This window comes from Pterocles gutturalis, unplaced genomic scaffold, assembly GCF_000699245.1.
Source record: "Pterocles gutturalis isolate BGI_N339 unplaced genomic scaffold, ASM69924v1 scaffold49211, whole genome shotgun sequence".
Lineage (NCBI taxonomy): Eukaryota > Metazoa > Chordata > Aves > Pterocliformes > Pteroclidae > Pterocles > Pterocles gutturalis.
Window position 1 is genome coordinate 1 of NW_010104811.1, and position 27560 is coordinate 27560.

At 40.9% G+C, this 27560-nt stretch overlaps 1 protein-coding gene across 1 annotated transcript; it reads right to left on the reverse strand.

Moving 5' to 3' along the window:
- Positions 1-91: 91 nt before the first annotated feature.
- On the reverse strand, positions 92-21517 carry BCAS1 (breast carcinoma amplified sequence 1; the record flags this gene model as incomplete). Its single annotated transcript, XM_010087164.1, has 7 exons — positions 92-279; positions 7215-7418; positions 7755-7790; positions 10689-10829; positions 14930-14974; positions 15545-15700; positions 20940-21517. Coding segments are annotated over 7 exons (1348 nt in total), but the record flags the coding sequence as incomplete, so codon positions are not given.
- Between the last annotated feature and the right edge of the window lie 6043 nt (positions 21518-27560).

Below are 27560 nucleotides of genomic sequence, written 5' to 3' on the forward strand. Positions count from 1 at the left end.
CAGCTGCGCCCGCCCCTCTGGAAGCGGGCAGGGCTGCACTCCCGCACCTTGTCAAGAGCTATCACCCCCAGCCAGGCAGCGAGCACCTCACTCTGAGCCCTTGGCACTTACCAGCTTAAAAAACTTCCGCAGGTTGGCCTTGGGGGTTTTGCTCTCCTCTCTCCTGGGTCTCGCCTCCGCAGCCTCGGGGCTCCTGCTCTCGTCCTTGTCACCAGCCACCGCTTCTAGAGACACCTCTGCTTTCTCATTGCTTATGATCTCCGCTTCTTCTGATGCGTTCTGGGTTGTTTTGCAAATATTAAGAAAGAAAAAAAAAATCAGACTTTTTTTGTTTGTGGTTTTTTGTTTGTGTGTGATTTTTTTGGTTTGTTTTTTAAGAGGTTACAATCAAAGTGTTCAGTGAGTCGGTACATCAGGAACAAATGCAGCATGAAAGCATTCTCAGCTTTACTGGATCTGTACACGTTTCTCCAGGAATTTGATTAATTTCAATTCAAAAGAGTATATTAGGATGGTGGGATTTTCTTCTGTGCCCTCAAGAACCGCTAATTAATTCCCAGCCCACTGTAACTGTATAAAGAAGTATCTTCCTTTCTGCCATAAAAAGAAGCTATTATGCTAATAACCAGGTAATTTGACCTGAAGCAAGCCCTTTATCATTTTTCAGCCTACTGCAGCAAGATGCAGAACATTATAAAAACAGGGTGAGTTACACCCTCAGCCTCCAACACCAAATCAAACAGACGCAGTTACCCCAGGTGTTGGCATTTCAACACGTGTTGCTGCTTAAAAATACAGCCTTCTTACAGCTGAAATGTGTATTATGGTTACTATAGGAAAGAACTGCTGCAAGTAAATCTCAGTGATTTATATTTCACAATTTTTACATGTAAGAACTCACATTTAATGCATACGCATAGTTATTTTGCCCAAAGTAGTTTTAGCCACATGAACACAAGAACAATTTAAAAGATAACACCAAAGATTCATCACAGCCCCAGACCTGACTCTGAGTTGTGAAAAAGGGATGCTGCCACCAGCAGCAGTTTACATACTACTGCCCTCATATACATTTCCAATCATCTTTAACTCAGTGATGTAGCAACTTGAGTTTAATAGCCCTTGATGTTTTTTTTTTTCTACAGAAATTTGGTTAAACAGTTTCTGAATTAATATACATCCCTGACAGCCAGCAGCATCCCATGGCAAAGAATTTGACAGCTAAAGGTTTTTTTTTTTTAAGTACTTTATTTTTGTTTGTCACCAAATAATTTTATTTGATACTCTACTGCTTTTATTTTGAGCAAGGACTGATCTTTCCTGTTCACCCTTTATGTTACAGCCGTCATTCTGTGTGCTGCTGTCATCTGCTTTTCTCCCAACTCCTTTCTGAGATTAAAAAAAAAAAAAAAATCCTAGTCTATGTAGTTCTTCATACAGGAGCCATTCAATGTATTTGTGCATTTTTTCTCTCAATATTATACATTTTAGATCTATCGTATTCTTTTTGACTTGGGGGGACCCCGCATGCAAGGTGAGTCCCCACATGGACTTCTGCAGCAGCATGAGAGGTTTTGCTTTGTTCTTTACTTCTCTTTTGTGGAAGAAATGAACATTTTAGGGGTGGGGGAGAGAAGAATGATGAGGGAATAAATATTCCTTGTTCCCTGCTGCCCGAGATGACTGCGGCACAGCCTGCTTCCCCACAGAATTGTAGATTTAATTTATATTTATGAACATTGCTGAGATAATCTATAATAATTTTAATCTATATTTCTGCCTATTCACACAAACATATAATCAATTCAACATCTATTTGCTTGAAGGAAATGATTCATTGCATGACTTGAAACAGTGGCTCAATAAAGGAGCAACCTAGCTTCTGGGAGCTCATTGTTCAAAGATTGCAGTTTGCAATCCTATTGCTGCTGTGCTGTTACAGCTGCAGCCCAGATGAGTTTTGTCTCTCAAGCTCTGCCTATGCAATGGCGTTAGTGTCACTGCTGATAACAAATGCATCCCGGAGCGAGATGCCAAACTCAAAAAAGCACTGTCTGTTCAAATAAAGAGCTAAGTAATAGGCAACGATTCAGATTGATTTGTTTAAAGTAATCAGAGACTTATTGTATGTTTCTTGATGGATTCCATAGAAGGTTTTAGCAAAGTTTAAATTCTGATCTAGAATATCTGATTTTGATTTTTTTTTTTTTTTTTAAACTTGGATATCCAATCTACCCATGCAGTCAATGTGGTACTCTGCAAGGTATATCAAAGCTGTTGCAGAAGCTGCAGGTTATCTTGCTAGAGATCTTAGGCTTCCCATTAAACATTTTATGGTAGCTGTCTTGTAATTATCTCCAGGAATCATTCTCATATACACAACCCTCTCTAAGACTGAATTAACTGATGCTGAATATTCTTTCACAATTTTGTGATCTCAAAGATATCTCTGGAGGGCTACTCCCACTTCCCGCTCAAAGCAGGAGCTGCACCAGGTTGCTGAGGAACTCCTCACATTGAGCTTTCAGTATCTCTCCAAGGCTGGAGGATCCACAATTTTTGTGCAATCAGAATATGGTATTCAGGTATGCTGGGACAAAAGGAAACTCTAGAGACATGACAAGATCCTCTCAAATAAGACTGCCGTGATGGCAGACTCTTGGAGGCAGATGACGTGTGACTATGGTACATTGTGTACTTGAGATGCAGAGGATGCCTGTGGCCTTTCAGCAGGGCTGAAAAGCCTTCCAGCCAAGAAGGTTTGCTGACATACTTTTAAGAACAGAGCTTTTCATTTTTGTCCCTGTTTCCTCTAAGAAACTGCAAGAAAATTTTTCTTTTGTACATTCAAGGGAATGGCTAAGGTGTTTCTAGCAGGAATTGAAAGTGTCATAGGAAGAGCTTCCAAAGATAAAGTCAATAAACTTTGAACGATGTTACACTAACCTGAACTGTTCTCTAGAGCAATGGGTTCAGTTTCTTTACTTCCTCTGGGAGAAAAAAAAATATCAAGTTTTGTGACTCAATTTATCTTTGCTAGCTGTAGTTGATATTTTACTAGGCTCTTTATTTCATTATATTTGGGAAGCATTCTTCCAGCTCTTAAATGGCAGTGTCCCTAATTTTCTTTTAGTAATAAGCTTACTTAGAGCAGTTATGGTGGAAAGTCTGTGTCTAGTCTTCTGGTTCTTACAAACCCTCTTATTGCTTTGGGGAACTGTTACTATACCATTTTCTTATCTAGATTTCTGACCATACAGGTTATTGCCTTATGAGAGTGTAACTTTTTTTGTGCCGTGGATGACTTTGATGGGAGTTTTCCTTTTGCTTGCTGCATCTTTCCTCAAAATTGAGGTAAACACTATGCCCTGCTTTGAGCTTGTGCTAGAGTCTGAACCAGCGTTCTCCGCTGCATTCATTAGACTCAGGGAACAGTTCTTCTGTTTTACTCGGCTGATGCCTTCTTTATGGAGCAGTTGTTGTTTTATCTTAATGATATATATGAGAGATGACCTTTTGCTCAAGAAATTTCCACTTAAAAGAGCAGTCATGCTCGAGACCTGTTCCCGCAGCTCACAGGCAGGAAGCAGAGAGGGTTCGAGCGCCTTTACCCCACCTTCCTGCCCTCCTGTGCTGATGCACAGAGGTTGCTGCAGTGAAGGCAGCTCATCTTTAGTCATCACCATGCTCCTGGACCTCCACCCTGCAGCCCTGGGACCTGCGGCTGCTGCCTGGAGGTGCCACTCAGCAGAGCTTGAGCTGTGACAGCTCAGACTGTCACCCAGCTGGTATTAACCCCTGTCAGGTCTGGTTAAACCACTGGTCTGTGCACAGCCCGGGGGTATGGTTCTGGCTCATCAGCCCTGTTGGTTTTATTTGCTGGGCTGGGGAGGTTCGGGTCCTGCCCTGCTGTATGGATGGCAGCTACCCCAGCAGCCAGCTGGTGAAATGATCCCAAGAGCCCATTGCTTGTTATCCTCATCACTCCCTCAGCCAGGGGGAATTCTCATTAAACTTTTTCATCCCTTTATCTGGCAAAAAATGGCCAGAATCTCCTTCTCTCCTGCCTGGTAGGTGGTGTATTCCAGGATGTGAACAGGCAAACTGCTGCGGGAAATTGATAATTCCTGGGTAATTTTAACATTTATCTCACACACTCCACCCAAATATTTATTTTTGCTTTCCCTGTGGCAGAGTATGCCTATAGGCTCAGCAATAAAAGGTGTTACTCTGCTTCACTGAATAGCTAACCAGTCTGCTGTCTCTACTATCAGTGCATAAATATTCCTCAGGAAAAAGGGCATGATTTTTTCTGTATTTGTATGCCAACAGAATTGCAACAGCTTAAACTTCTAGTCTTTAAAAAATACACCCACTTTAAAGGTAATTCACAGAGCAGTCAAAGTAATGCTCCCTCGATCGCTTTCCTCCATCATTTACTGGCGTGCTTTGATCAGATACGAAGAAAGCGTCATGTTTCTCTGCCCTGATCAGATATCTACAACGTCTTGAAAACCAGGTTTCCAACACACATACATGAAATTACTAACTGTACTTTTCTATTAATATTCCTTAGTATTTGAAAAAAAAAATGCTTGTGTGACAAACATTTGAGTAACAGTTGCGAAAATTCTTGTGCAGACGGATGGGGCCGTGGGGCGAGCACAGCTGAAGTGGTTTCTATCTGAGGAGTTGAATAAGGATTTTTTTTTTCCTTTTAGATATTTGTTTGTCTGTAGGCAGAGCAGCAGCATTAACTGCAGTGTGCCGACAGGCACTTTGTTAGCTTCACTTTGAAGTGAAAGCTCATCAGAAGATAGATATTTGAGAGACTGCCTGGAAAGAGAGCAGTTGGATCCGAATCCTGGATCTGTTGGGTGTTGTGGTTGCTATTTGTTAGTTCAAAAAGAAAAACTACATGGCTGAGTCATGCACCTATTTGGAACAGCGGCTAGCTTCGATTCTCTACTCTAGCAAAAGGGCACTATATTAAGAGTACCAGGAGAAAAGAAAAGAAAAAAAAGGTAAAATCGCTGGAGGAAAAAAAAGACTCAATCCTCAAAACAAGCTGAGTTGGAAGCTAACCTGTAGTCTAACGATTTTTTTTTTTTTTTTTTTACATCTATCTTTTTCTTCAAGCTGATGGTGGCACCAAGGACTTTCATCAAAGGAAATATAATATTATTCTCTGTCAAGAAAATACAGTAAAGCAACATCAGCCTTTTATAGGCAAGGATTCAATGCTCAAGCAGGCAGACTTTTTTTTTTTTTTTTAATCCTTTCCAAATTCAGTTCTCTACTGCAGAAATTTACTCCAGAAAACTTGCAAAAACATTTGATCTCAGGATGATTCCAGACTCAAAAAGTTCTAACTAAGCAGAAATGGCCTCATTTTACAAAGTTAAAAGTCAGATTTTGTGTGCTATTTTAGCTCAGTGCATTTGGATAAATGATTTAACTAACCCTTGATATTTTTGGTAGCAACCAAAACCTGCTCAGAGTTGTAGAGAGTTCTCTGCACTTTCTATTCACTGATGTAAGCAGCTTTATGTTAATGATGATGTAGGATAAGTTAAACCCAATATTATAAACAAGCAGAATTTTGATGCAAGGTTTATACCTTTGAGATGTTTGAGATCCCAGAACTTCACATGAAGATGGTTGTAAAGTTAAAAAGACACAGGGTGGGTACCTAGACCTAGTTTATCTTTGCTATAATATGGATGGGAGCTGGTGTTCAGTGTGGGCAGAACCTGCATTATTCAGAGCAGTAAAAAGTATCTATAGCTACGTTAGTTTGGGTTAATCTGACAAAGAAAGGTTTTGAAATCTTACCAAAACCTTATTGGATTCTTTTTTTTTTTGGTTAAACCAACCATCACCACCAATCCCTCCCTGCCAGGAGTGGTTTTTCACTATTTTTCAGAAAAAACCCCTTTCCCTTCTCACATGCTTTTTTCTTTCTTTCTCAAATATACAAAAGGCCTTATTACTTCATCATCAAAATACTGAACTTCAGACTAGATTTATTCCTCTCAATTTTACACTGAAGCTGCATGCAGCCGTCTGCCGGAAGGCTTTTTTTCCCTTATTTCATCCTGATGTTCAGCATACATCCTGCTTCCCATCTCTGCTTTCAAATAACCCAGAGTACTCAGACAGAAGAGGAGGTTTCTGTAGCAATAACAACTATATATAAAACCTCCGTCTCCCTCTTCTTCACAACTTTCCTCCCATTTTAAATACTTGATTCACCCAGTTCCACAGGAAATTAAGTCCCAAGTAACAAATGTTTCAAGCTTAGATTGTGTTTAAGACAGTTTATTCTGTAAATATCTAAAATATATATATATATATTTTTTTTTAATGTAAGCAATGTACCCAAACTGTATCTCCAGTATCACTGCCCAGTGGAGAAGATACAGCTCAAGAAGCTGCAGGGCTAGCCGCTCAGTCAGCATCTGTGTGTTTGGAAACATTTCATTTCTGGGATTTGAACTTGAACAGAAGCCCAGGAAGGCAGTTATTCAACATACAGGGATCCAGTAAAGTTTCATACAGCTCTTCTCTTAAATGAAGTGAGGAAAGAATAAGCCTTCAGCTTGTTAACCACTGAGGGTCATGGAAACAGGAACCATGTTTTCAAAGTTAGTCCTAATTTTAGTTGAAATCATTATTTATCCCGAGGAAAAATATGTCTTCCCAAGCAATCGACCTCAACCACCAAACTTAAAAACTGATCCACTCTGGTATGAAACTTTTTTTACTGGCTAAGGATAAACCCACCAGATTGCAGGTTTTCAGACATTTAGAACTAAACTAAACAGTTCTCATAAAAATGAGACGTATTTTTATGACTATATCTCTATTAATGATATAGTATTAATGATACAGAATTCTATATCTCTATAGGATTTTTAACAACCGTGTTAAATTGACAGCGTAATATTCCTTCTTCCATAATATCATTCAAAAATAGCACCAACAGTCCACAGTTTTTCAAGATTCTTCTGCAGAGGTCTAACTGCCATTACGTAGATGCAAACGGTAACGTATGCATTTATAACTGCATGTATAATTTGTGCCCCTCACGCATTTAGCAAGTGGGACACGCTCAGCTTTGCAGACATGACTGCGTTACTGTGCTTAGCGACAACTAGCCTTTGTGTGCAGATGGATCTGTGGGACGGACCGGCTCTGGAATCCAGACATACCTTTTTCCAGAAGAGCTTGCTCAGTGGCATAGGGGTGGATGCTGCTTTCTCCTTCGTTGCCTCTTTGGGGGCTTCGCTGGCCGCTGCCTGCTGTTGGGCTGCCGGCTCAGGGGCTTTTGTGCTCTGTTTAGTGACCTGTGGCTCTTGAGAGGAGGGGACATTTTTGTCTGGTTTTACAGAGGTAACCGGCTGCTGTTCAGTGCTCTAGAAAACAACATGAACACACAGGCTATTGGAAATGGGTGAAGGACAAGACACTTGCAGCACGTCCAGGCATCAGCTGGTCCCAGAGGTCAGCGTGCAGGGACCCCCCTGCCCAGGGCACGGCAAGCAACAGGCTGCAGCGCATCAGCCCCGTCCTTCCGAATGGGGTAATGTCTTGAACAGACAAAGCAAATTACATAACAACCCACCCTTCATAACAGAGATGATTAATGGATTAAGAAATTAAAACAGTGTCTTTGAGACTGAAAACGACAGCAAGAATTATTCCTCTTTGACGGCGCTATTCATACAGATAACTGGAATCATCCTACTCACTTTGGTGTTAGGTGTCTGTTGGGTCTCTTTCGCAGCCTGAAGGGAAACAAAACACAAAGACAAGTCTGTCTCTGGCAATGTCAGCGCTCACAGTTACACAGTTCAGGAATTGTCTGTGTCACAAATTATTTTATTTTTAGTGAATGTTTGCGAAAGTCCTGGCTCCTGCAACCATGGAAACCACCCAGGCAGAGGGGGGGCTGCCTGCTGGGACTGCCAGCGCCCATCCTTCTACCTGCAGAGCATCGCAGCCTGCTTCGTGCTACCATGCTTGCAGCCCTCAACTTGTTCTTTAAAAACACATGAATTTACACATGCATTCCCAGTTTCTTCAGTTAAGACATTACACATGGTTTTAAGATTAGCAGAGATTTTTGTTTTTTCTGAGCTGGGTCTGCGTGTGCAACTTTCAGTGCACACGTACAAGCCAGAGCTGGGTCTTTCCCATGGGGGGAACTGCATACCAGTGAGGGATGTGCTCATGTCACCTTCAAAGCAGGCAGATTTGCTTTCTGGGATACCAAACACAGGCAGATGAGTGCCTGGAAGTGCAGGGCACAGAACAGCAGTGGCTTTATAACTTAGAAGCAGGAGCTACATCTCTACAAAGAGAACCTCTGAAGGTGCTGGAGGCTGGATTATTCCATCCACTCCCATTTGTGCATTAGGTGGAATTACTCATTTGTAAAAAAAAAAAAAAAAATAAAAAAAAATTCACAGTGATGGTCTCCTGGTTTCACGAAAATACATGAAGCCAGGAGAGATCCAGTTTAACTCCTTTCTAGCCAGGGACACACATCAGTATCTATTGACCCCAACAGCCAGCATAGCTTACGCTGGAGATGAGTGTCTGAGCTGTACAAGAAGAGGAGCAGCAAACCACAAACTCCAATAAATGAGTGCCCAGCACCCCTGGGTTTAGGCAGCCTGACAGACACTCTGCTGATTTCTTGAAAGAATAGGTGAGAGGTATTTTGCAGGAACCAAGAACTTCTTTTTGTGGTTAGATCTAGTGAGAAAGATCCAGAGAAAGTGGTGAAAGCTAGTGTAATGCCATGAGCTGGCTTCAGTACAAGTTGCTTTAAAGTTAGTATTTACGTAAACACAGGACACAAAAATCAATGTTTGTTAACCTAACAGTAAATCTTTTCTAACTAACATACCAAGAAGTGCATTTTGGAAGACTTGCAGAGGCAGAATGTTCAGAAAAGAGTGAAATGCTTAAAATTAAATATGATTACGTATATTAAAATAATAAGATAAAGGAATTTATTACCTATTTATCTAGTTGACACATCATGCTAAGGCATTTCAAATGAAAAGAGATAAATAGAACTACTTTTTTTCCCCCCTCTGTACTAGAAGTGATATCTTCAGGCCTTGCCTGTCATATCACTGCTCCAATTTGAATTTCCGCTTTCATTCAGCCCTACAAGCAAACTGTTGGCACCATTTTATTCCATCTCATTTATGACATGTTAAGAAAATGGATAGCCCACATATTGCTTCTGTATTGTGTAAGTAGACAGAAAGATGAGAAAATAAACTTAGAAACAAGAAAAAACTATTAAAAGTAATGATGTTTTAGACAACAGATTTTATGACTGTAAAAATTTAGTGCTGTTGTATTCCTTTGAGATAACTGTACAGACCAAAAGCCTTTAAAATTCTATCAGATAGCCTAATGAAAACCAATCATCTCTCCCAACAACTCTTTACAAGATTTTGAACTATTATAGGAGATGCTAGCCAGGTATTTTTTTTTTTTTACCTAGCAGGAAGCCCTAATTCATTATGAACAAGCAATTCATATTTTAATTGTATTAAATATCAAAACTATTAGCTATCAATGTAGTAGATATGAGATCTTGAAGCTGTTGGCAAGAACTGCAGACTTAAATGCTTTGGGAAGATGATTATTCCTTCAGTGACATGCAGATGACATTTTTATCTCAGAAATGAGAAGACAGTGGAAAGAAATTTTGTTCTGAAAATGTCTTAAAGAACTCCCTTTGCCTTCTGCCCTTGATTATAAAGCCCCCTACTCACCAGAAATTCCATGTGGGTGTTTTGAGTGAGGATTAAATATTAATTACTTTCCTCCCCCAGTGGAAGGGTCTTTCTTCTACATTCTTTGGGCTAAAAAGCTACAATTCTCTGCTGCTTTGCCACAGAACATCAGATTAACTTCAGAAAATGCAGAAATGCCCAAATGTGGACCTTGAGAGCAACGCTGATGAAAATCTTTCAGTGATTTTCTTTTTTTTCCCCCAAGATAAGAGCTAATGTTCTCCAAACCAGGAAAAATGTGCAGGAAAAATGTACATTTTGAATAACTTTAAAGTATCCTTGAAACCCAAACTTTTTCCATCCAACCTAAACTTAAAAATCAATCAATTACTTTTCTTGTTTTCACTGAAAAGTAACTATTCCTGAAGGAAATTCCATGTTCCGACCTTCTCTGTGCCATATCAGATTCCCCAATTCACCAAATCACAGTTTTAACCACATGACAGAGCATGTTAAAGCAATGTGGATCAGAAAGCCTTAATTGTAGTTGGACTGAGGTCTTAAACCTGTCCTACAACCATAGGTGCTGTTCAGTATCTACATAATTCTTTGCTGTTAGTACCTTTTATTTTATTTTTATTTTAAGCATCCAGGGAGGTTTAGCCAGCATTAGTAAGTGTAACTGAGAAGCATGTAGCAGGGAAGGTGAGAGGAATTGTTTCAGAATCCTGAATTCACAGATGGTATAACAAGAGAAACGTTGCACATGAAGATGGTTTTTATAATGCATGGCACAGGAGTGCTCACACCCATTGTTTTCAGAGCACAGCACAGCTGGCCAGATGCTGATTTCAGTTACTTTGCTCTGTGACAGAAGCCATCTGTTACTGCTCAGGGTTCTGCTCTTGTTGGTTTCATACAGACCTTATGCCTAAAGAGTTTACTAAAGGTACTGTGTCCTAGCTTGGGACTCTCTGCCTTCTTTTTCTTGGCTCCTTTAGTTGGGGATTCTGCCGCTGTCTTCGGAGCAGCTTGCCCACCATGGCCTTTCTCCGCTTTCGATCCCTTTTGTACAACAGCATTTGAAGTTGAGTGTTTATTGCAAAGTTATTATTTGGTTCACAGAAAACATTCAAGCACTCATACATGTAGCATTAAAAACAAACATTCCTTTCTTCCCCTACACAATGAATTATGTTTTCTTCTGAGTGGTCACTCAGTTCTCCTTTCTTTCATGTGAGTAGTGAAAGAAACACAAAAGCTACGGCAATCCAGTTGACTCAAAACTAAACCAGTTTGTCCCCTCCCATCCAATCTTCATTCAGCTGAGACCCAAATCCCACTGAGACTTCTGCATTTTAAATTCATAATTTCCAAATCCAGATGGCTACTCATAAGCTTAGAATAGACAGATATAAAAATCTTTGAAAATACCTTCATGCTTTTTATTGCAGTATTATAGGGACTTCAAAATGTTTTGCGTAACGCATTATTTAGGAAAAGAACAGTATGAATATTCATGATATATACTACATAAAATATTTCAAATTTGCACTAATATTCATGAAATAAGTTAGAAATAAAAGTATCAGAAAAATAGTAATGATAGACTGATACTAAAGGTGTTGAAGCAGAAAGCACTGCTTCCTTTTCATGCCATTGGGAATGTCTACACAAGACCCTTATTTTGGGAATCATTGCCCACTGACATTACAGACTAGATCTCTAAACATCTGGGCAGCACATTGAAATTCCACTGCAAAGAGCTATAAATTAAAGAAAAACATTCGTATCAACATCTAGATGGAAAAAGCGGTGTGAAGCTATTTAAAAAAAACTACCTGCAGCTCAGTGCAGAATAAATTACCCTGCATAGGATAGAGGGGGGCCTATTCAAATATACACCTTTTCTACAAGTCTTGGAAACACTTGCATGACATTTCCTAAAATGTTCCATTTAACTTTTCACAACATTGAAAAAATACATTTCCAAATTCAAGAACCTCTTGAGAATTTCTCTGTTCCTATTTCCCCCCCACCCCAAATCTTCAACACAACCCTCTGGATTTGTCAGTCCAGGAAAAAAGCTTGTGTTTTCCTCTTATGAACAATCAGGGTTTTCCCTTCATTCCCCAGCATTTTCAACTTTGCAATAACAAAAGAAAAGGAGAAGGACACAGACACAGGTTTCCAAAGTTGCTTAACTGAGCTTCAACATACAAACAAGTTAACACAAGAGTCTGTTCTATGGTACCTACACTGTGCATATGCCCACAATATATGATTAATCACAAACAATATGGGGCAGCATTCTTCACTCTTCAGTGTCTCACAGCATCAGGTTTTAAAGCAGGAAGATGCCTTTGATTACCTAGTACAAAGGAGGACGGAGTATTTCTTTTACTTACTGCTTGCTAGTATCCTGGACTTCATTCTGATCTCCCTTAGACAGTTTATTTTCTGATTTAATTAAGAATTGGTCCCACATATAGCAAAGAAACACAAATTTTAAAAATCATATTTCAATGAGTGGTGACTCAAGTGTTCACTCTCTAATTAGCTTCTCCCTTTGCAAGTTTCATTCTGTTTTCTTTTACACTTAAACAAAGCAAAAAAAAAAAAAGCTTCCAATCAGTAAAAAGCTTTAAAATGGGTTGACAAAAACTTCCAGGAATGATGAAGAGACCCGAACTCCAAAGAATCAATCAGCCTGCAGTATTCACTACGTGAAGCATCAAGCACCGTAGTTGACCACAACTAATAGGAGGAAAGGTCCAGAGCAGAGCATGTAACACACATGGGCATGTGAAGCTGAGATCTTGCTCTCAAGACTGTTTCATTCAGTGCAGAGCCATGCTTCTTACGCAGTGTTTTGTACTAGGAAGAGGCTGGGGTCCGTGGCATCAGAACTGGCCATTTTTCCATGCTGTACCCTGTGCCATTCCCACTATTCCCAAACACCCAGAGCCATGCTTCTTACACAGTGTTTTGTACTAGGAAGAGGCTGGGGTCCGTGGCATCAGAACTGGCCATTTTTCCATGCTGTACCCTGTGCCATTCCCACTATTCCCAAACACACAGTGATGTGGGCACAAGTCAGGGTCTGCTACAGAAGGGTCAGCTAGATGGTCCAGGGCAGATCTGACCTGACTGCCGTGCTGGTTAGGATAAACTTGCAAAGGATCATTTAATCCAACGAGGCATGACTCGGCTCATATTAAACTCTTGTGTTTACACACAGAAATGACAACCACTAAGGGTGTGCCCAGGCTGCTGAAAGCACACATCTTTACCCAGCTGGTTAAAGCCGGAGGCATGGCTGATGACAGCACATTGCATCGGGCTTTGCAAAGCTGAGGTGGGCTGGGGATGCTCCTCAGAGTTACAAGAAAGCTTTTCTGTCCTCTGTGCCGTGGGAGAGCACTGCTGAGACACTGGGAATGTGCCAGTCCTCGTGTGACAGACCCAGCTCCTCCCTCTGAAGGGGGTGTGTAAGCAGCCAAAATGAAAGTGTGAGCAGGACTCAGGCACAGCGGTCCCTGTGCCAGCCGAGCCACGCGAAAGCCCCGCAGCACCCGGGAGAGGCTCAGACTGCACACAGAACACAGCTTTACCATTAAGACAGGAGTTATTTCTCAAGGGGAAAATTACTGCTATTTCATTGTATGTATCAGCTGTAAAATCCGCAGCTTTTCTATCTGGCAGCTGCCAGGTTAGCCTTTTTAATATATTTTTCCTTTAATGGAGTGAAAACATCACTCCTTGTATAAGGAAAAAAATTAGTGAAGATAAAGGAACTCTTCATAAAAATCGACTCCCATTTAACCTCTATATAATGAGTTTGCTTATCCTGCTAGTCATCTGGGTTTGTTTACCCTCACAGGCGTGATAGCAAACCAAACCCAAACAGCATATTTATTTCCAAATTACAGTACACCTGTACCAACCATCACCTGTTACAGGAGCACATGGGTGCGTTTGATAAAGTCAGGTATGCAAACAGGGCTAACAACTGTATTTTTCAGAAGTTGTTGAAAAATCTCACTGAAGCAGTGCAATTTGATAACTACCTCTTCTGGATATCTTGGAAGACCTCAGTTCTGGCCGACAATTTGCAGAATTATTGAGCTATAAAACAAGGAGTGATGTGTATCCCCCATGTACTGACTTCACCATTTTGGTACCAGGCTATATAAAAATTGAATGGGACAAAAGGAAAAAAAAAAAGGAATGAAAACAAAAATGTTGATAATGCCAATAGTGATTCTGGTTATCTGACAGCTGCCTGGAAAGACCATTTCCTTTAAGCTTTTCTTCTTTATGTGTTAATTATATTTTATCACAGGTATTGCGAGAGAAACTGCAGTTATCATAGTCATAAGAACATGTAAAAGACATTTAATCTGGAAGTTCCCAGTTGTGCAGACAGTCAGTGATACGCCTGTAGGCCACTGAAATGCCAGAAGATAGAAGGCAGCTTAAACAAATTGTTTCACTCCTGTTGAAACTATGCCTTGGTGCTAACTCAACAGGAAAGAAGCAGAAAGGAGAAATCTTCAAACACCTGCATTTTTCTGTTTTAAAAGATTATATTTTCAACTTCAAATTTTTACAGTTTAGGTTTTTCCACTGGTTTTTTTTGTTTGGTTGTAGTTTTGTGGGAGGTTTTTATGTTTGTATTTTGGTTTTAAGTTTAGTAAATACATTGGGTCAACCTGATATTTTCTGTATCTATAATAACAAATTAAAAGCTATAATATTGAAGCTTATCTGAATTAATGTATGAAAGACCATCACTACTCATGGATGCTAACAACAAGTTTCCTCTTGCCAGTGGAATCCAAGAACAAATGATTTGTAAAGAGCAAAGCAAGGGGCCACATCTGCCCATTACACAGAGGAGTTTCTCAGACTGGTTCTGTTCCTGTCCAGCCAATACACATTTCAGCTCCCCACAAGAACAAACACTTGCAGTCAGGCTAATGCACTGTATTAGAACAGCTCAAGTGGTCAATTCACCCTGCTTACAAAACCTGATCCTCATCTCTGCATGTAAAGGGAAGAATCCCTTACGGTCAGGGAAGGGCAGCTCTCCCTGCAAGTCCTGGTCCTGCCCTGCGTCAAAAACATTTAGTGATCAGTCACAGAAAGAGGAATCTGCCTACCTTGTCTTCAGAATCACTTTTGGCTTCAGCTTTGCTTGGGGAGACCTAAAATATATTTGAGAAAAAAAACCCTAGTCACACCCATCTCAATCTTTCAAAAGATCTGAAAGCTTATCTGTTTGAAACTAGCAGTTCTTTCAAGCACAAAGGTAAAAAGTACAAATATTGCTTCCCCTCCACATATAGAAAAGTTTATATTATAAATGTTTCTTGATAGCAACTTAAAGTCAACAGCTAAATTGAAAAGTATCTGAACCAAAGATATATTTTTCAAGCTTATACATCCAATTAATCCATAAAAATGATCTTTTAGACATTTTTCCAAAAAGTTTCAATGTGCAGAAAATATTAAGATGGCTAAATATCTCCAGGTCTACAAGTATATGTGCAGAAGAGGAAGCTTCCAGAGTAAGTCATCATCATTTGATCGTAACTGCGTAGTACCTACACATCTCTGTCACTCTAAAGTACCTCTCCAAGGCATCTGTTTGGCTCCATTCCTTCTCAATGCCCATGACAGTGAACACATTGCATTCAGTTCAACATGTCCCCATGGGATTTTTATAAGCAATTTAAAGGACAGCCTAGAAATGAAAATGAAAGGCAAAAACTTACCAGTGTTTTAAGGAAACTCATGACGGAGTTGTCCACTGCAGCAGCTGGCTGGGGGTTGTATTGGTTCACCTCTGCCTTCTCAGGTTGCTCAGCAGTGAGACCACTGACACCTGCTGAGTCCTGTCGTACGTCTTTTTGGTTGCAGTCATCTATCTCCTAAACAAAAAAAAAATAAGGGGGCAGAGTTTCCTCAGTCCTAGCTCACTTAATTTCCAGTGGAATGCAAAAGTAACATTTGTGACTTGCATTATGTTGCTCTGAGAGTCACAACCCTAATTCCAACCATACTTCTCCAGCCTACGTATTTAGAACAATTGAGCATTTATACCTCTTCCCCTCTTTTCTAATATATTCTACATTTGTCATTGGTTGGAGGAACACTGTTCTCAGCCACCAAGTGTAACAAACACAAGCAAACTTGCAGACAGCACCCCAAACAACGCCACTTTTCTCTTTTCAAGGCTAAACTTGCAAATAGGAACAAACACTGAGATTTTGGCCTTTGACGGCTCAGTGTGTGATTGTACCAGAGATTGCTTCCAATACTCTGTATTCTGCAATTCCAGAAATAGTTTCAATCTAGCAAACACAAACACAGTACAGATTAAAAGAATGAAAAAACCAACAACCCAAAGTAATTCTTCTGAGTCAGATGGAGCTGCCTCCTCTCTTCCTGGAATTACACTTCCCAGAGCCCAAAAATGCTTTCCTGGTGCTCAGGCACTTAAGTATATAATATTCGGAAGTTACTCAGTTTCTGTTTAGACACCTAAGCGTCTGTTTTTTAAAAAACTCATTTTAGACCAGTTTGGGAGAGCTTGGCTCCCTTTTATGCTGACTTTACCATTCTGGCCACTTTTGCCTTGAGCCTGCACAGGTGAAGCCAACACAAGCTTTATGCAGGAGAGAGCAGCTTGAGACAAGTCCTTAAGTCACGTTCAGCATTTCCCTTTTTAACATTTAAAGAGTATTACATCTGGCTAGTATCCAAGTCTGTTACCAAGAATCCTTTTGCCTTTTGTCTGTCTACATTGTAAGAGCAGGGCCAGATCTGTCAATTATTAAAGTAAATGGTGCCTAGTATGATGGTGGCCTCCACTTTGGTAGAGGATTGGAGCCATTATTGAATGGACAATCACAGCACTGCCGTATGTCTTCAGCAGAAGTTATCATCCCCAACTATTTCAGCAGCAGTACACACCTCGTCACTTAGGAAACAGCAACCAGAGAAGCAGCAGTTGGGATACCAGATGCCCAGATTACTCTAGATGTAGAAATAGGACAAGAAATAAAACAGATGTCTCCAGGAAAAAGCATCTTTGAATCACTGCCTCTCAAAACTCTACCTGGAGGTCCAAATGACACAAAGGGCTTTTTCCTAACCTACTGATTAGACATACTGGTTAAATGCCATTTTTATGAGGAAAATGTTAAACTGTAACCTTGAGAATCTTTCCTTGTACCAGGAGGTTTAAAAAAAAAATTTGTATAGGATTCGCAGAGGACGTATATTTCTGTAGGTCACTAAAGGAAGGAGTAAGCTGAAGATGCATAAATGAGTGAAAACTTCAGAGGGATAATTTGGCATCAGGAAAGATGAGCGTGGAGTGGCCAGTCTCCATGCAGCATTTAAGGGGTTAAAATACACAAGGTTTTACTTGCAAGAACAGACTTCTAATTCTCCACCCACCATTTTCCAAGTTTACCCAGGAAGAAACACAGCACAGTAGTTCAGAGTGCTTCAACAGGCTATTTAGAAGTTTCTCACAAGGGCCGAACACACCACTTTGTCCAGCTGCCAGCCAGGGGCCACGGCAGCTCCAAGAACAATCTGTCCCATGCAGAACACGCGTGGCCACGCCAGCTTTGGCAGCCAGGCTTCCAGGGATGCCATCTGAAGAGCTCTGGTCATACAAAAAATGCTGGCACTATTTCAGATATTAAAAAGGGGCAACAAAGGCGTGAGGCAAGAGACCAGAGAAGCAGGAGGCAGAAGATATGTTGCCAAACAATACTAGCTTTATTACCGAAGTACTTAGTGCTATCCAACTCTTTGCTAATTGATGTTATCAGTCAAAAATAAGCAATTTTTTTTTTTTTTTTTAACATACAAAACTCCAAGCTCTGGTGTTGCACCCTGTTTAGGGGGAAGGGATCTTTTTGCTGAGCACTGAGCAAACACAGCATTGTCAGCAGCAGACACCACCTGGGACAGCTCCAGGGGTGACAGGTACCACCCCGGCAGCACTGGGGGTTCCAGGGTATGTCCCCACTAAAGCCACACTTTGCCCAGCAGATGTGAAAGCTATTGAAGCCCACACAGAGCTTGAAGCATGTCGCTGGCCAAAAATCCCTGAACTCTGACTTGCAGAGCACGAAGGGGCCCCGTAATGACCCGCTACTGCACAGAACCCTGCGCCAGGATCCCGAGCCAAGGCTGCTGGTAGCTACCGAGATACAGCTCAAATCTGGACATAGATAGATGCTGTGATCCATCCTGTGCTTTTGTGGGAATTCTGCTGTAGGAAGGAGCACAGACTCAGGCTATCAGCATATAAATCAGGGAGAGATAATGTGGAGTCCTGCTGTATCCCGTTTTCAGAGCCATGGTCAAATAACCACAAAAACCTCTGCAGCAGCTCGCTCATAATGTGCTGTGCAGACCCCCAGAGGCAAATAATGAAAGAAAGCTCTAGAAATAACAGGGGAAACTCAGTATTAGAAGTTAACAGATACTGTGTAAATGTTCATTTCTTTAGGGAGCAAAATTTTGGGGTAATAAACACCTTAAATACTTCAACTGTAGTTTCAGTTCACCCATTAGAAAAACATATCAAAAGAATATCTCCCTGCCAGCACTTTTGTTTGTATGAATCATGGCTCAGTGAAACATTTCAGGCATATAATTTATCTTTTCTTTGGCTTACATAGTAAATGCTTCATGAATTCATGAATTCTGTCCTTGTTTTAATTATGCTGTGTTCTGAATGTAGTTTTGTAGACCACAAAAATAAAGAGTGGTTCACCAAACACAGAATGTTTGTGAAGCTCTTAAAGCTACAACTGTGGAGCCTCTCTCTGACTTACCAGCAATGCTGTTTGTTTTGTGTTGGCACTCAATTCAGGGAAACTTTGCTTTGAGCTTTTACAGATACTACAGGTCATAGTGCACCAATAAAAAAAACTGTTGGCAGCAATATCTGGATTTTTAGTATGATTATTTGGTAACAGTTTACAGTTACTACAGTAACAGCAATTAAATTAGACTTGGTCATTCTCTCATCCTACATGACAACAAGCAACTTTAGAGGGAACAGAAGGCAACTGTGCTGCAAGGCAGAGCCAGCCTTTGTCTCAGAAATGGAGTTTAAGTTTGGCAACAAATCAGAAGTGTTTATTGGATCTATTTTTCCCAGAAAAGGTCCTTAAATCCTCTCTGCCCCCAACATATAACCCTTTTCATCTCTGAGGAATGAAATACAAAAATTATAGCCTGGAAATTCAAGAATAAGGGTAAAATTTCACTCTCCCCTGGGATACGGTTCTGCCACTGTCATTTACACTGAGCAACTTGAACCCCAATTTTGTGAGTCCTCAAAGATTTTCAGTGGTACAGCTTTAAACACACGTGTTAAACACGTACAGGCACTTCTGGTAAACAGGGGACCTGTCCTCAAGCAGGCACCCAGGCACCAAAAAGCTGTTGTGTGGGCTGGGATCCTGCAAACACGGACACACATACCAAACCACCTCCCACTGGTGAGTGCCTGGGATTTCCAGATTATTCCCATCAGTGAGGTTCAGGATGTGGATAGGTATAAGATGAAGACTGGAACAAAATTCTAAATTAATAAGCATTATTGATATAAAAACCTTGAACTGAAAGAACAGTGCATGTAGTGTCTGTTTGAACCAGCAGAATAAGATTTAGGTTATCTTGTCCTGTCCCCCAGTGGTTGCTTGTTACAAACGCTTACTTGAGCTTTCCCAACACAACTATTTATTTGCTACCAGAAAATGTTTAACTCCAACTTCTGGTTAGAGCTCTTTCAGATTGTTATTTCATTACAGAAGGAGTTTCACACTGAGCTACTCCCTCAGCACAAACTGTGACCTTTGACACTCAGTAGTTTGCAATCACAGCAAAATAGGAAATTATGAGTTTTGCATTTGATTGTAAATGTAACAATTCTTGCGAGCCACAGGCAAAATTTATTCTTTGTGTGTATTAATCGAAAATATCTGCAGGAATTTACAGTGTTGAAAAGCTTCAGTCTTAAGCTACAAACAGAAGTGCCAGTATGCACTGAATAGATTATTCATTCTGAATTATTCAGCCTGTTCTGTTTATGTAGTGAATGACTTGATATTCTGCCAGGTTGAGACTACAGATTATGTAAATGCACATATATAGCTGTCTGAAATATTACCGATAGGTGCCACTTTGGAAGGGCAATGGTCAAAAGTGCAGCTGTTTAATCTTACAAATGAATCTTCAGGGAAATATTACAATTTGTAAGTTTATACAAGAAATGTGATCTTCAACTTTGAGGAGATAAGGGATAGAGAAGACAAGCTAGAACAATAGGAATTGAAGAGACTTCTGGAGACAACCTGCAATGTTGTCAGTGCAAGCAGTGAATGATGTTCAACACTGTTCAAAGAACGTGATCATACAGCAGTCTAATTTGTAAGCCTGAAAGAAGCTGATAAAAGCAGTTACTATTAAACCAGCATTTACACATGGATTCTAACGAGGGGGCCGTGCAGCTAGTTTCTCCCTCCTGTTCCTGATATTGGACAGGATTTGAGCTAGACCACCAGTTAATGTATACCAGCACCTCTCCAGTGAAGTCAATAGCAGTTGTGTTACAGTAGCTAAAAGTGCAAAAATTGCTAGTGCATATTCCTTATTCTGGTAAGGTATGCAGCAAGCAGCTATTGCCCAAGAAGAGTGACTGTTTTAAGAAGGGCACAAAACACGCTAAAGAATTTCTTTAACCAATTGTCTAACTCCAAGCTCCTAAAGTGTAAGAAACAGTTTTACTTTCAGGTATTTTTGCTTTTATTCATAGCTGGCTGCTGTTCATCATCCTGGCATTTGGAGCATGAACAGAGCTATCTTGCCCAAACCATTCAGAGAAATACAAATGAACTTAAACCGGAGGGCAGATGCCAGCGCTTAGTCCCGAGGCAGCCATCGGAGCCATTACCACTCCGCCGTTGGTTCTCCTCCCACCCCTGTCAGCCACCGCCGCAGGGGGTACCTGCAGTAATCTTGAGACCAACACTGATTCATTCACACAACCATCACAACATCAAGTTGTCCTGAGCTATTAATACTCCTAAGAGGTTTCATTAAGAGCGAAATGGATATTCCTGTTCAATCACTTGCCTTCCCTTGTGGGACACCATTGGATGTGCTCTGTAGCCCAGCCGCCTCTTCTGCGGCTGCACGCCCGTTGGGAAGGTCTGAAGCCTGCCGTTCCTCCTGGGAATCAATTTGTGTTTTTTCTTTCTCCTTCTCCAGTTTGAAGATCCTTTCAAAGAAGGTCACTTGTTTTGGCTTTGAGATGGCCACATCCTCTCCCTCAGGTGTCGCGGATGCTGCGAGGTCGATGTCACAAAGCGATGCTGCTGGCGGGGCCCGGGTCAGGTTTTTATCCGCGTCTTCCTCCCGCACAGCTGCCGCGGGATCCTCCGCGCTGTCACTCAGCGCTTTGTTCACCCCGGGTGCCCCCACACTGACATCAAGTTTTGCCGATCCAACTGATGAATCTGTAGCTGGATCTTCAGTACGCCCTGGTACAGACCATGAAAACGTGAAGACAGAGCAGGATTTAGCAGATGGCCGAGTGCTCCTGGCAGCGCTCCCGAGGCTCTGCCCGCCCGCCTCGGGAGGGGGGCTCTGCTCCATTGTCTTCAGGGAAGAATTGGCCACATTATGCCGTGCAACACTTGCCTTCGCATCCACTGCAAACAGAAACATAGAGCGGTAATTATCCAGCAGAGCAAAGAAGTTATACTGGTTGTACAATTAATCATGGTGACCTTGCTCTTTAATAAAGTAATTCTGAAACACGGAGCCTTGGGAAGGACCACACAGAGTGCAGCTTGTTTAGAGACCCTGTTGTCTTCCCATGCTGAATACAAGCTGCCGCTCATCTATCAGACCTGCCCGCCTGATTTTTCTGTCGTTCCTCACTGAAGTCAGGGCAAGTTTTATGTTCTCCACAGCCCCCTTTCAGCTGCCAAAGTCAGATAACAGCCCAGGTTTTTGACTGCTTAGCCCAGCAGACATGCTGAGAATATTTTACTTTCTAATTAAAGTAGTGATATGCAAAAAAAAACCCAACTTGAGATGAAGTTGTATATTAATATATTATACTTTCCTCTGTCAGAGCCAAATAGGAAAAAAGAATGGAAAGTGCAAGGACTGATTTGGTTTCCTGGCTGGCCAAACTCCCCACAGGGCTTCACAGTCATAACTTATTTCATTCATTTTTCCAACACAGTTCCTTGCCTTGCTGCCTGCTCTCTGTTGTGCAGTTTCTGCTTTCACTTCTCTATTGTCTGAAGTCTTGAGCCTGATTTGAATAGTTATAAATCACATCTGAGACAGGATTTTTATCCTTATGTTTCTGACTCTTTTTACCCACTAGCAACATGGCTCTTAATCACATTTTTCCCCTCAAAATTCTCACAAATAATTTTCCCTTGTGTGCACACATGGCCATCACACTCTAGATGTAAAAAAATCTTTCATCTTAAAACTATATTTTATGATTTATATTACAATGGCACTTTGACAATACAGCTGAGGTGAAAGCCCCTGATGCTGTATATGCAGGCGGGAGAAAGCTTCTGCTTTACAGAAGACAAAAGAAACAAGAGACAAAAGGAAAAAATCTTTCTTGTACATGTTTTGTGGATGGGAGACAATCACAGATTATGTGGTGTGAAACCCAAATCAACAAGAGGAAGCTTGTCAAGAGGTAAACCTCACAGCTCCCCCCCAGTTTGAGCTTCTCTTCCCTAGTTTGGCTAGAATATATATCTGATTTCCCTGTCATCATCTCCACAGATTTCAAGGATGAATTTAGATCTACTTAATTATAACTGTGAAAAATTGACAGTCTTAAACTGACTTGCTAAATTAGAATTTTAAAATTGTCAGTTTCAGTGTAAAATGGAAATTATTTCAAATTATAATTGTAATAGTCTTGTCAATATTATGCCCTTCACATTTTACTTTAACAGAAATAAAACCCCAGATACCAACAAAACTTGACAAAAATGCCTGTCTACCATGGCACAGATGTTCAGTTTCATTTTTGAAATTCCTTTTTTAATCCACGGCACAAATGGTCAGTTTCATTTTTGAAATTCCTTTTTTAAGATAAGGAAAACAGAACATTTTTAGATCACAGCTTTCAAAACTCCCTCTTAGCTTTTCACAGCAAAATCACCCCAACTTCCCCCCCCCAGGACTTTCCATGACACCACACACACCAGCAGTTCTGTATCCATTGGATGCTGTCCTCCCGCGGCAGTGCCCGGGGGGCCCTGCTCACGTCCCTGGGTGGATGCAGGAGGTGGGAGCCCCAGCGTCCAGCCATGAAACCCCCTCCCCACAGCTTAACTCATGACCAAGGGTCCCCGCCGGACCCTTGCTTCACAGCCTAGGGTTCATCCTGCCCAGCTGGAGCTGGGAGCTTCCATAAACCCGAGAGATGGGAAGTGCTGGAGCGTGCCAGCGTGAATCTCAAGTGACTTGACCAAAATCCTGGCCAGCAGCAGAGGCAGCAGCTGACAAAGCGAGGGCTGTGGTGGCAGGATTCACAACTGCAGCCTGCCTTTTACCAGTTACCGGGGAGCTGGCTTCTAACTTCTCTACTCCTAACATTTTTAATCTCACATTTGCTTTCTTATTGTGTTTTGGGCATGTGCAAACATGCAGAGGGGCCAGAGCACCTCAGTACAGCCTGTTCTGTCCAGGTAAATAGATTTTTGCTTCCTTGTGTACACTCCAATAGTGGAAATTTCTTTCCCTGGATTCTCTGTTACTGTTCATGTAAGAAAACAACTCACTCTAGCAAGAATCCTTTGCCAGTGGTATTCTTCTGCAATATTTCACAAGCACCTAATTCAACATACTGACATGCAAAGAAAAGGTACAAATAACTACCTGTTCAACCACACATTACCTATTCAGTCAGGGCCACTAATTGTCAGCTATAGTTTTCTAAGCCTCCTTACTACGTGAAAAATAACTGAAGCACTAACTTCTAATTATAGTTGGAAACTTGGAAAGGAAGCAAAAAGCAAACTCTTCCCCAACTAAAGCAAGCAGAAACAATATCCATTGGAAAATAATTGTAATAGATGCTGAACTTCTGCTTTATGTAACAGATTACAAAAATGAAACACAGGAAAACTGTCTTCAGTATAAAAATAGGGACATAAGCTCATCATTAAGAAAGTCACCCAAACAAAAAGTAGCTCATGAACCTATCAAGCTCCTTTTATCTCTGATTATCATGGAAGGAATAATAATAAAAGACCTGGGGAATATCACCGGTATGAGCTCTGCAGTGTCTCTTGTGTCAAAACAGTTCAAACCGTTTTGGGGAAAGCCTGCTCAGACACCAGGCAAAGCAGATCCCACCACCAGGCAAAGAGACCCAGTGGTGGGCTGAACAGAAGGTTTGACCCATGCCATGTTCACAGCAAGCTGTGAAGGAGAAAGGCTTTGAATTTGCAGTATTTGGATAAAAAGTGTGTGATATTTTTGTTTTTAAAGAGACACAGAAGTGCCATTCTTTCCAAAATTATCCCACAAACCAGAGGCAGAATTAGGAACTGAAGCAAAGCCTCCCAAATCCTAGGCCAGTAGATCAAAGCTGCTCACTCTGAATGAGATAACTGCTCTGAAACTAAAATCAATATACAATGTACAGCACCGCCGTGAGATTGCATTTCATACTGCTGTTACACAGGCATTTCCCTTTCAAGCGTTTAACAAAAGACAGTCACATTACAGAAGATTTGTCCTTCCTTTCCTTTCACTTCATCAGGATATGTTTAAAAGACAATACTATAGCTGCACAAAGTCCCTCTTCTGTAAGAGCACACTCAAAATAAGGATTTTTTTTTTTTTCCTGAAATTTGCTAGATTACACTGTCATTTTTTCCTTGACTTGTAAGGAAAACTGCCCAGGGAAGACTAATGGTTAGTATAACGTTATGTCAATACCATTTCCCTGCCCAGAAGTAATTGCCAACAGACTTTCTCCCCCTTCTTTTTGTGTCCTTGACTTCAGCATTAAGCGCTTCCATAGGCTGAGGATGAAGAACAGCGCTACTGTTTGCTGACACAGAAGGGACCAAATCTGCAGAATTATCACTGAATTTTAACAAATGCTTAGGTTTTAACATACAGAGCCAGCAAATAAAATATTAGAGTGGACAAAGTCTTTAGGTGAGCACAAGCTTGAAGTTGACCATGTGAGCTGCAAGACTGACCATAGAGGTATGGAAGTATTTCTGCTCACAATGGGACCTAACGTACCCAGAACCCCGTGGGCAGGCAGCAGAGCATCGGTGGAGGTGCTTCACTCCATATTTCATGTGTGTTTGGGACCAGGATGCAGCACTCGACCAGAGGGAATGGCAGATGTGGGCAGGAATCCGGAGTGTGTGACTGATACAAAAGGAAGTTCAGAGCTGCCAGTCCAACACAAACGGAAAGGCTGCCCAAGGTTTTGTCAGCTGATTTGCTTTTGCTAGTCAGTGTGAATACAAGCAGGCTTCAGCCTGGAGCATGTAACAGATGGCAGCCAAACTGCCTCCAATGGGACCAAACCCAATTCTGTCCGGCACTTCCAGATTGCCTTCCCTGCTCCTCCATATAACCAGATTTCCTCTGAAGCTTAGTTTGCTCTTTTAATTCCTGGCAGCAGCCTAAGCCATGTACTAGGTAGGTATCTATTTTTGATGCTCAATTTGACTAAGTTAAATCCTTCAGATGCTTTCTTGAAACACACTCCTTTTCCCTAGCCTTTGCTTGCTAGTCTGGTTTCAGCAGCTATATGCACCCTCATGGCTAATACTTACACACAGGGAACATATAAAATAAGGTCCTGGGATGTCTTACGTTGTCAGCTTCTCACCTCCTGCCACCTACCCTATTGAGTCATTCATAGTGCAAGTAATTTTTAGCTGTTGAAGGAAGAACAACTTGACTTGGCAAGGTCTTCAGCATAGGCATCTCCTCCTGTAGGCCACTAACATGTGAACATGTCATAAAATAAATGTTAGGAGAAAATGTTTTCTGATGTTGCTGCTTTTGACAATAGAAATTTTTTTTTTTTAAATTGAACTGAGCAAGCTATTAGCTACAAATACAGTTCTAGTATCTTCAACTATTTTGAATAGGAGCCAGTTATAAACAGTTATTTTGCTTAGCAATGTAATTGTAGCACCACAGCATTATCTTGTTCCCTGGCGTTCAGATAATCATGGAGACAATAGATTTTAATGGCCATGAAGGAACCATTATGGGCTACAAAACAACATTTGGCACCAAGAAGTCAATCAGTGTAGGCCAGCACAATGGATTATAATAGCCCTGAATGAACTACTGCAGCAAATACTAGGCTAAAAAAAATCTAAATACCTGGCAAGAAAGAATGAATTTTCTAATTTTCAGTTCTGATATATATTTATAGATATTGTGTAGGTTAATTATTCCTACAGTAGATGCAGAATTTTCAGATCTCCCAGTATGCCCAGTTTTTGTGGGCAAGACCCCCAAAAACTGTTGTGACAAGACTCAATGACTGAGCTCTCAGAAGCATTAGAGAATTCCAAAATAAGACATTTTCCCCCCTTTCTTAGAAAAGAAAAAGCATACTAATATTCTTTTACAATCTTGCTCAACTATTCCATGCAAATAAAATTGACAGTACCTTTATGCTCTGAGAATCATTTTGCTTCACTAAGTTAACTGGCATTATTTACCTAACAGATTTGCTGAAATTAATGGAAGCAGGGGAAGAGAAGCTAGCAGCAAGAATAGTAATGATCATTCATTTTTTTAAAAAAAACCAAAACTAAAATGCATTGTGTTTCACACCTTACAGGCATACACAGTTATTGCAATTCATCCACTTCTGTTAGATACTGGCTAGGGGCAGAATTTGCTCAAACAGATTTGTCCTTTGGAACAAAGGAGCTGCATCTTAGCTGAACATTTCTTCCTTGCATAATCGTTCTTTTTATGGGTGGGTCATTGTTTTAATTTGCATCTAACTTCCACCCAAATACACAAACAAAATATTTCCCCTTTTGTCTTCCCGTTACATTTCCGCTCTATGCAGTGCAAATCTCAGAGACATATAGCTTTTAGTTCTGGTTTCACCTGTCGTCCACCAACTACTTATATTACTTAAAGTTCAGCTTTTAGTTCTGGTTTTACCTGTTGTCCACCAACTACTTATATTACTTAAAGTTCAAAAAGACCAACACAGAACTTTAGGAAATGTCAGGATCAAATTTTCGATCTTTTTCCCTGCAAAGCAACATGTCATGAAGTAGCAGCGAGGGCATCACTACTATTTAAATGGCATCACAGGAGAAGGTGGATGCAAGCGCTGTGTGCAATGTCTGCTGCCCTGCTAATCAATAGGAGCAGGAAAGGCAAATCATGGAAAGAATCCCTAAGCCCACACATCTGTCAGCCTGTTTGAGTAGAAGCAGCAAATGCAGGGAACCCGTCACCAGTCTGCTCACCCAGATGTGAAGCAGATGGTGACGGGGCTCTTCCAAACAACATTACTTCCTCTGCTCATATTAAGTTAACTCTCTGGATCCTTTTTTCATTATATTAGCAGATATAGATTTCATAGAGTCATTTATCAGCTATACCGTTTAATGCACAGCACATGGTCAGATCACTGGCAATCACAGGAATGCAAACTAACAAGACAAAGACCACAAACACGCATCTAACACT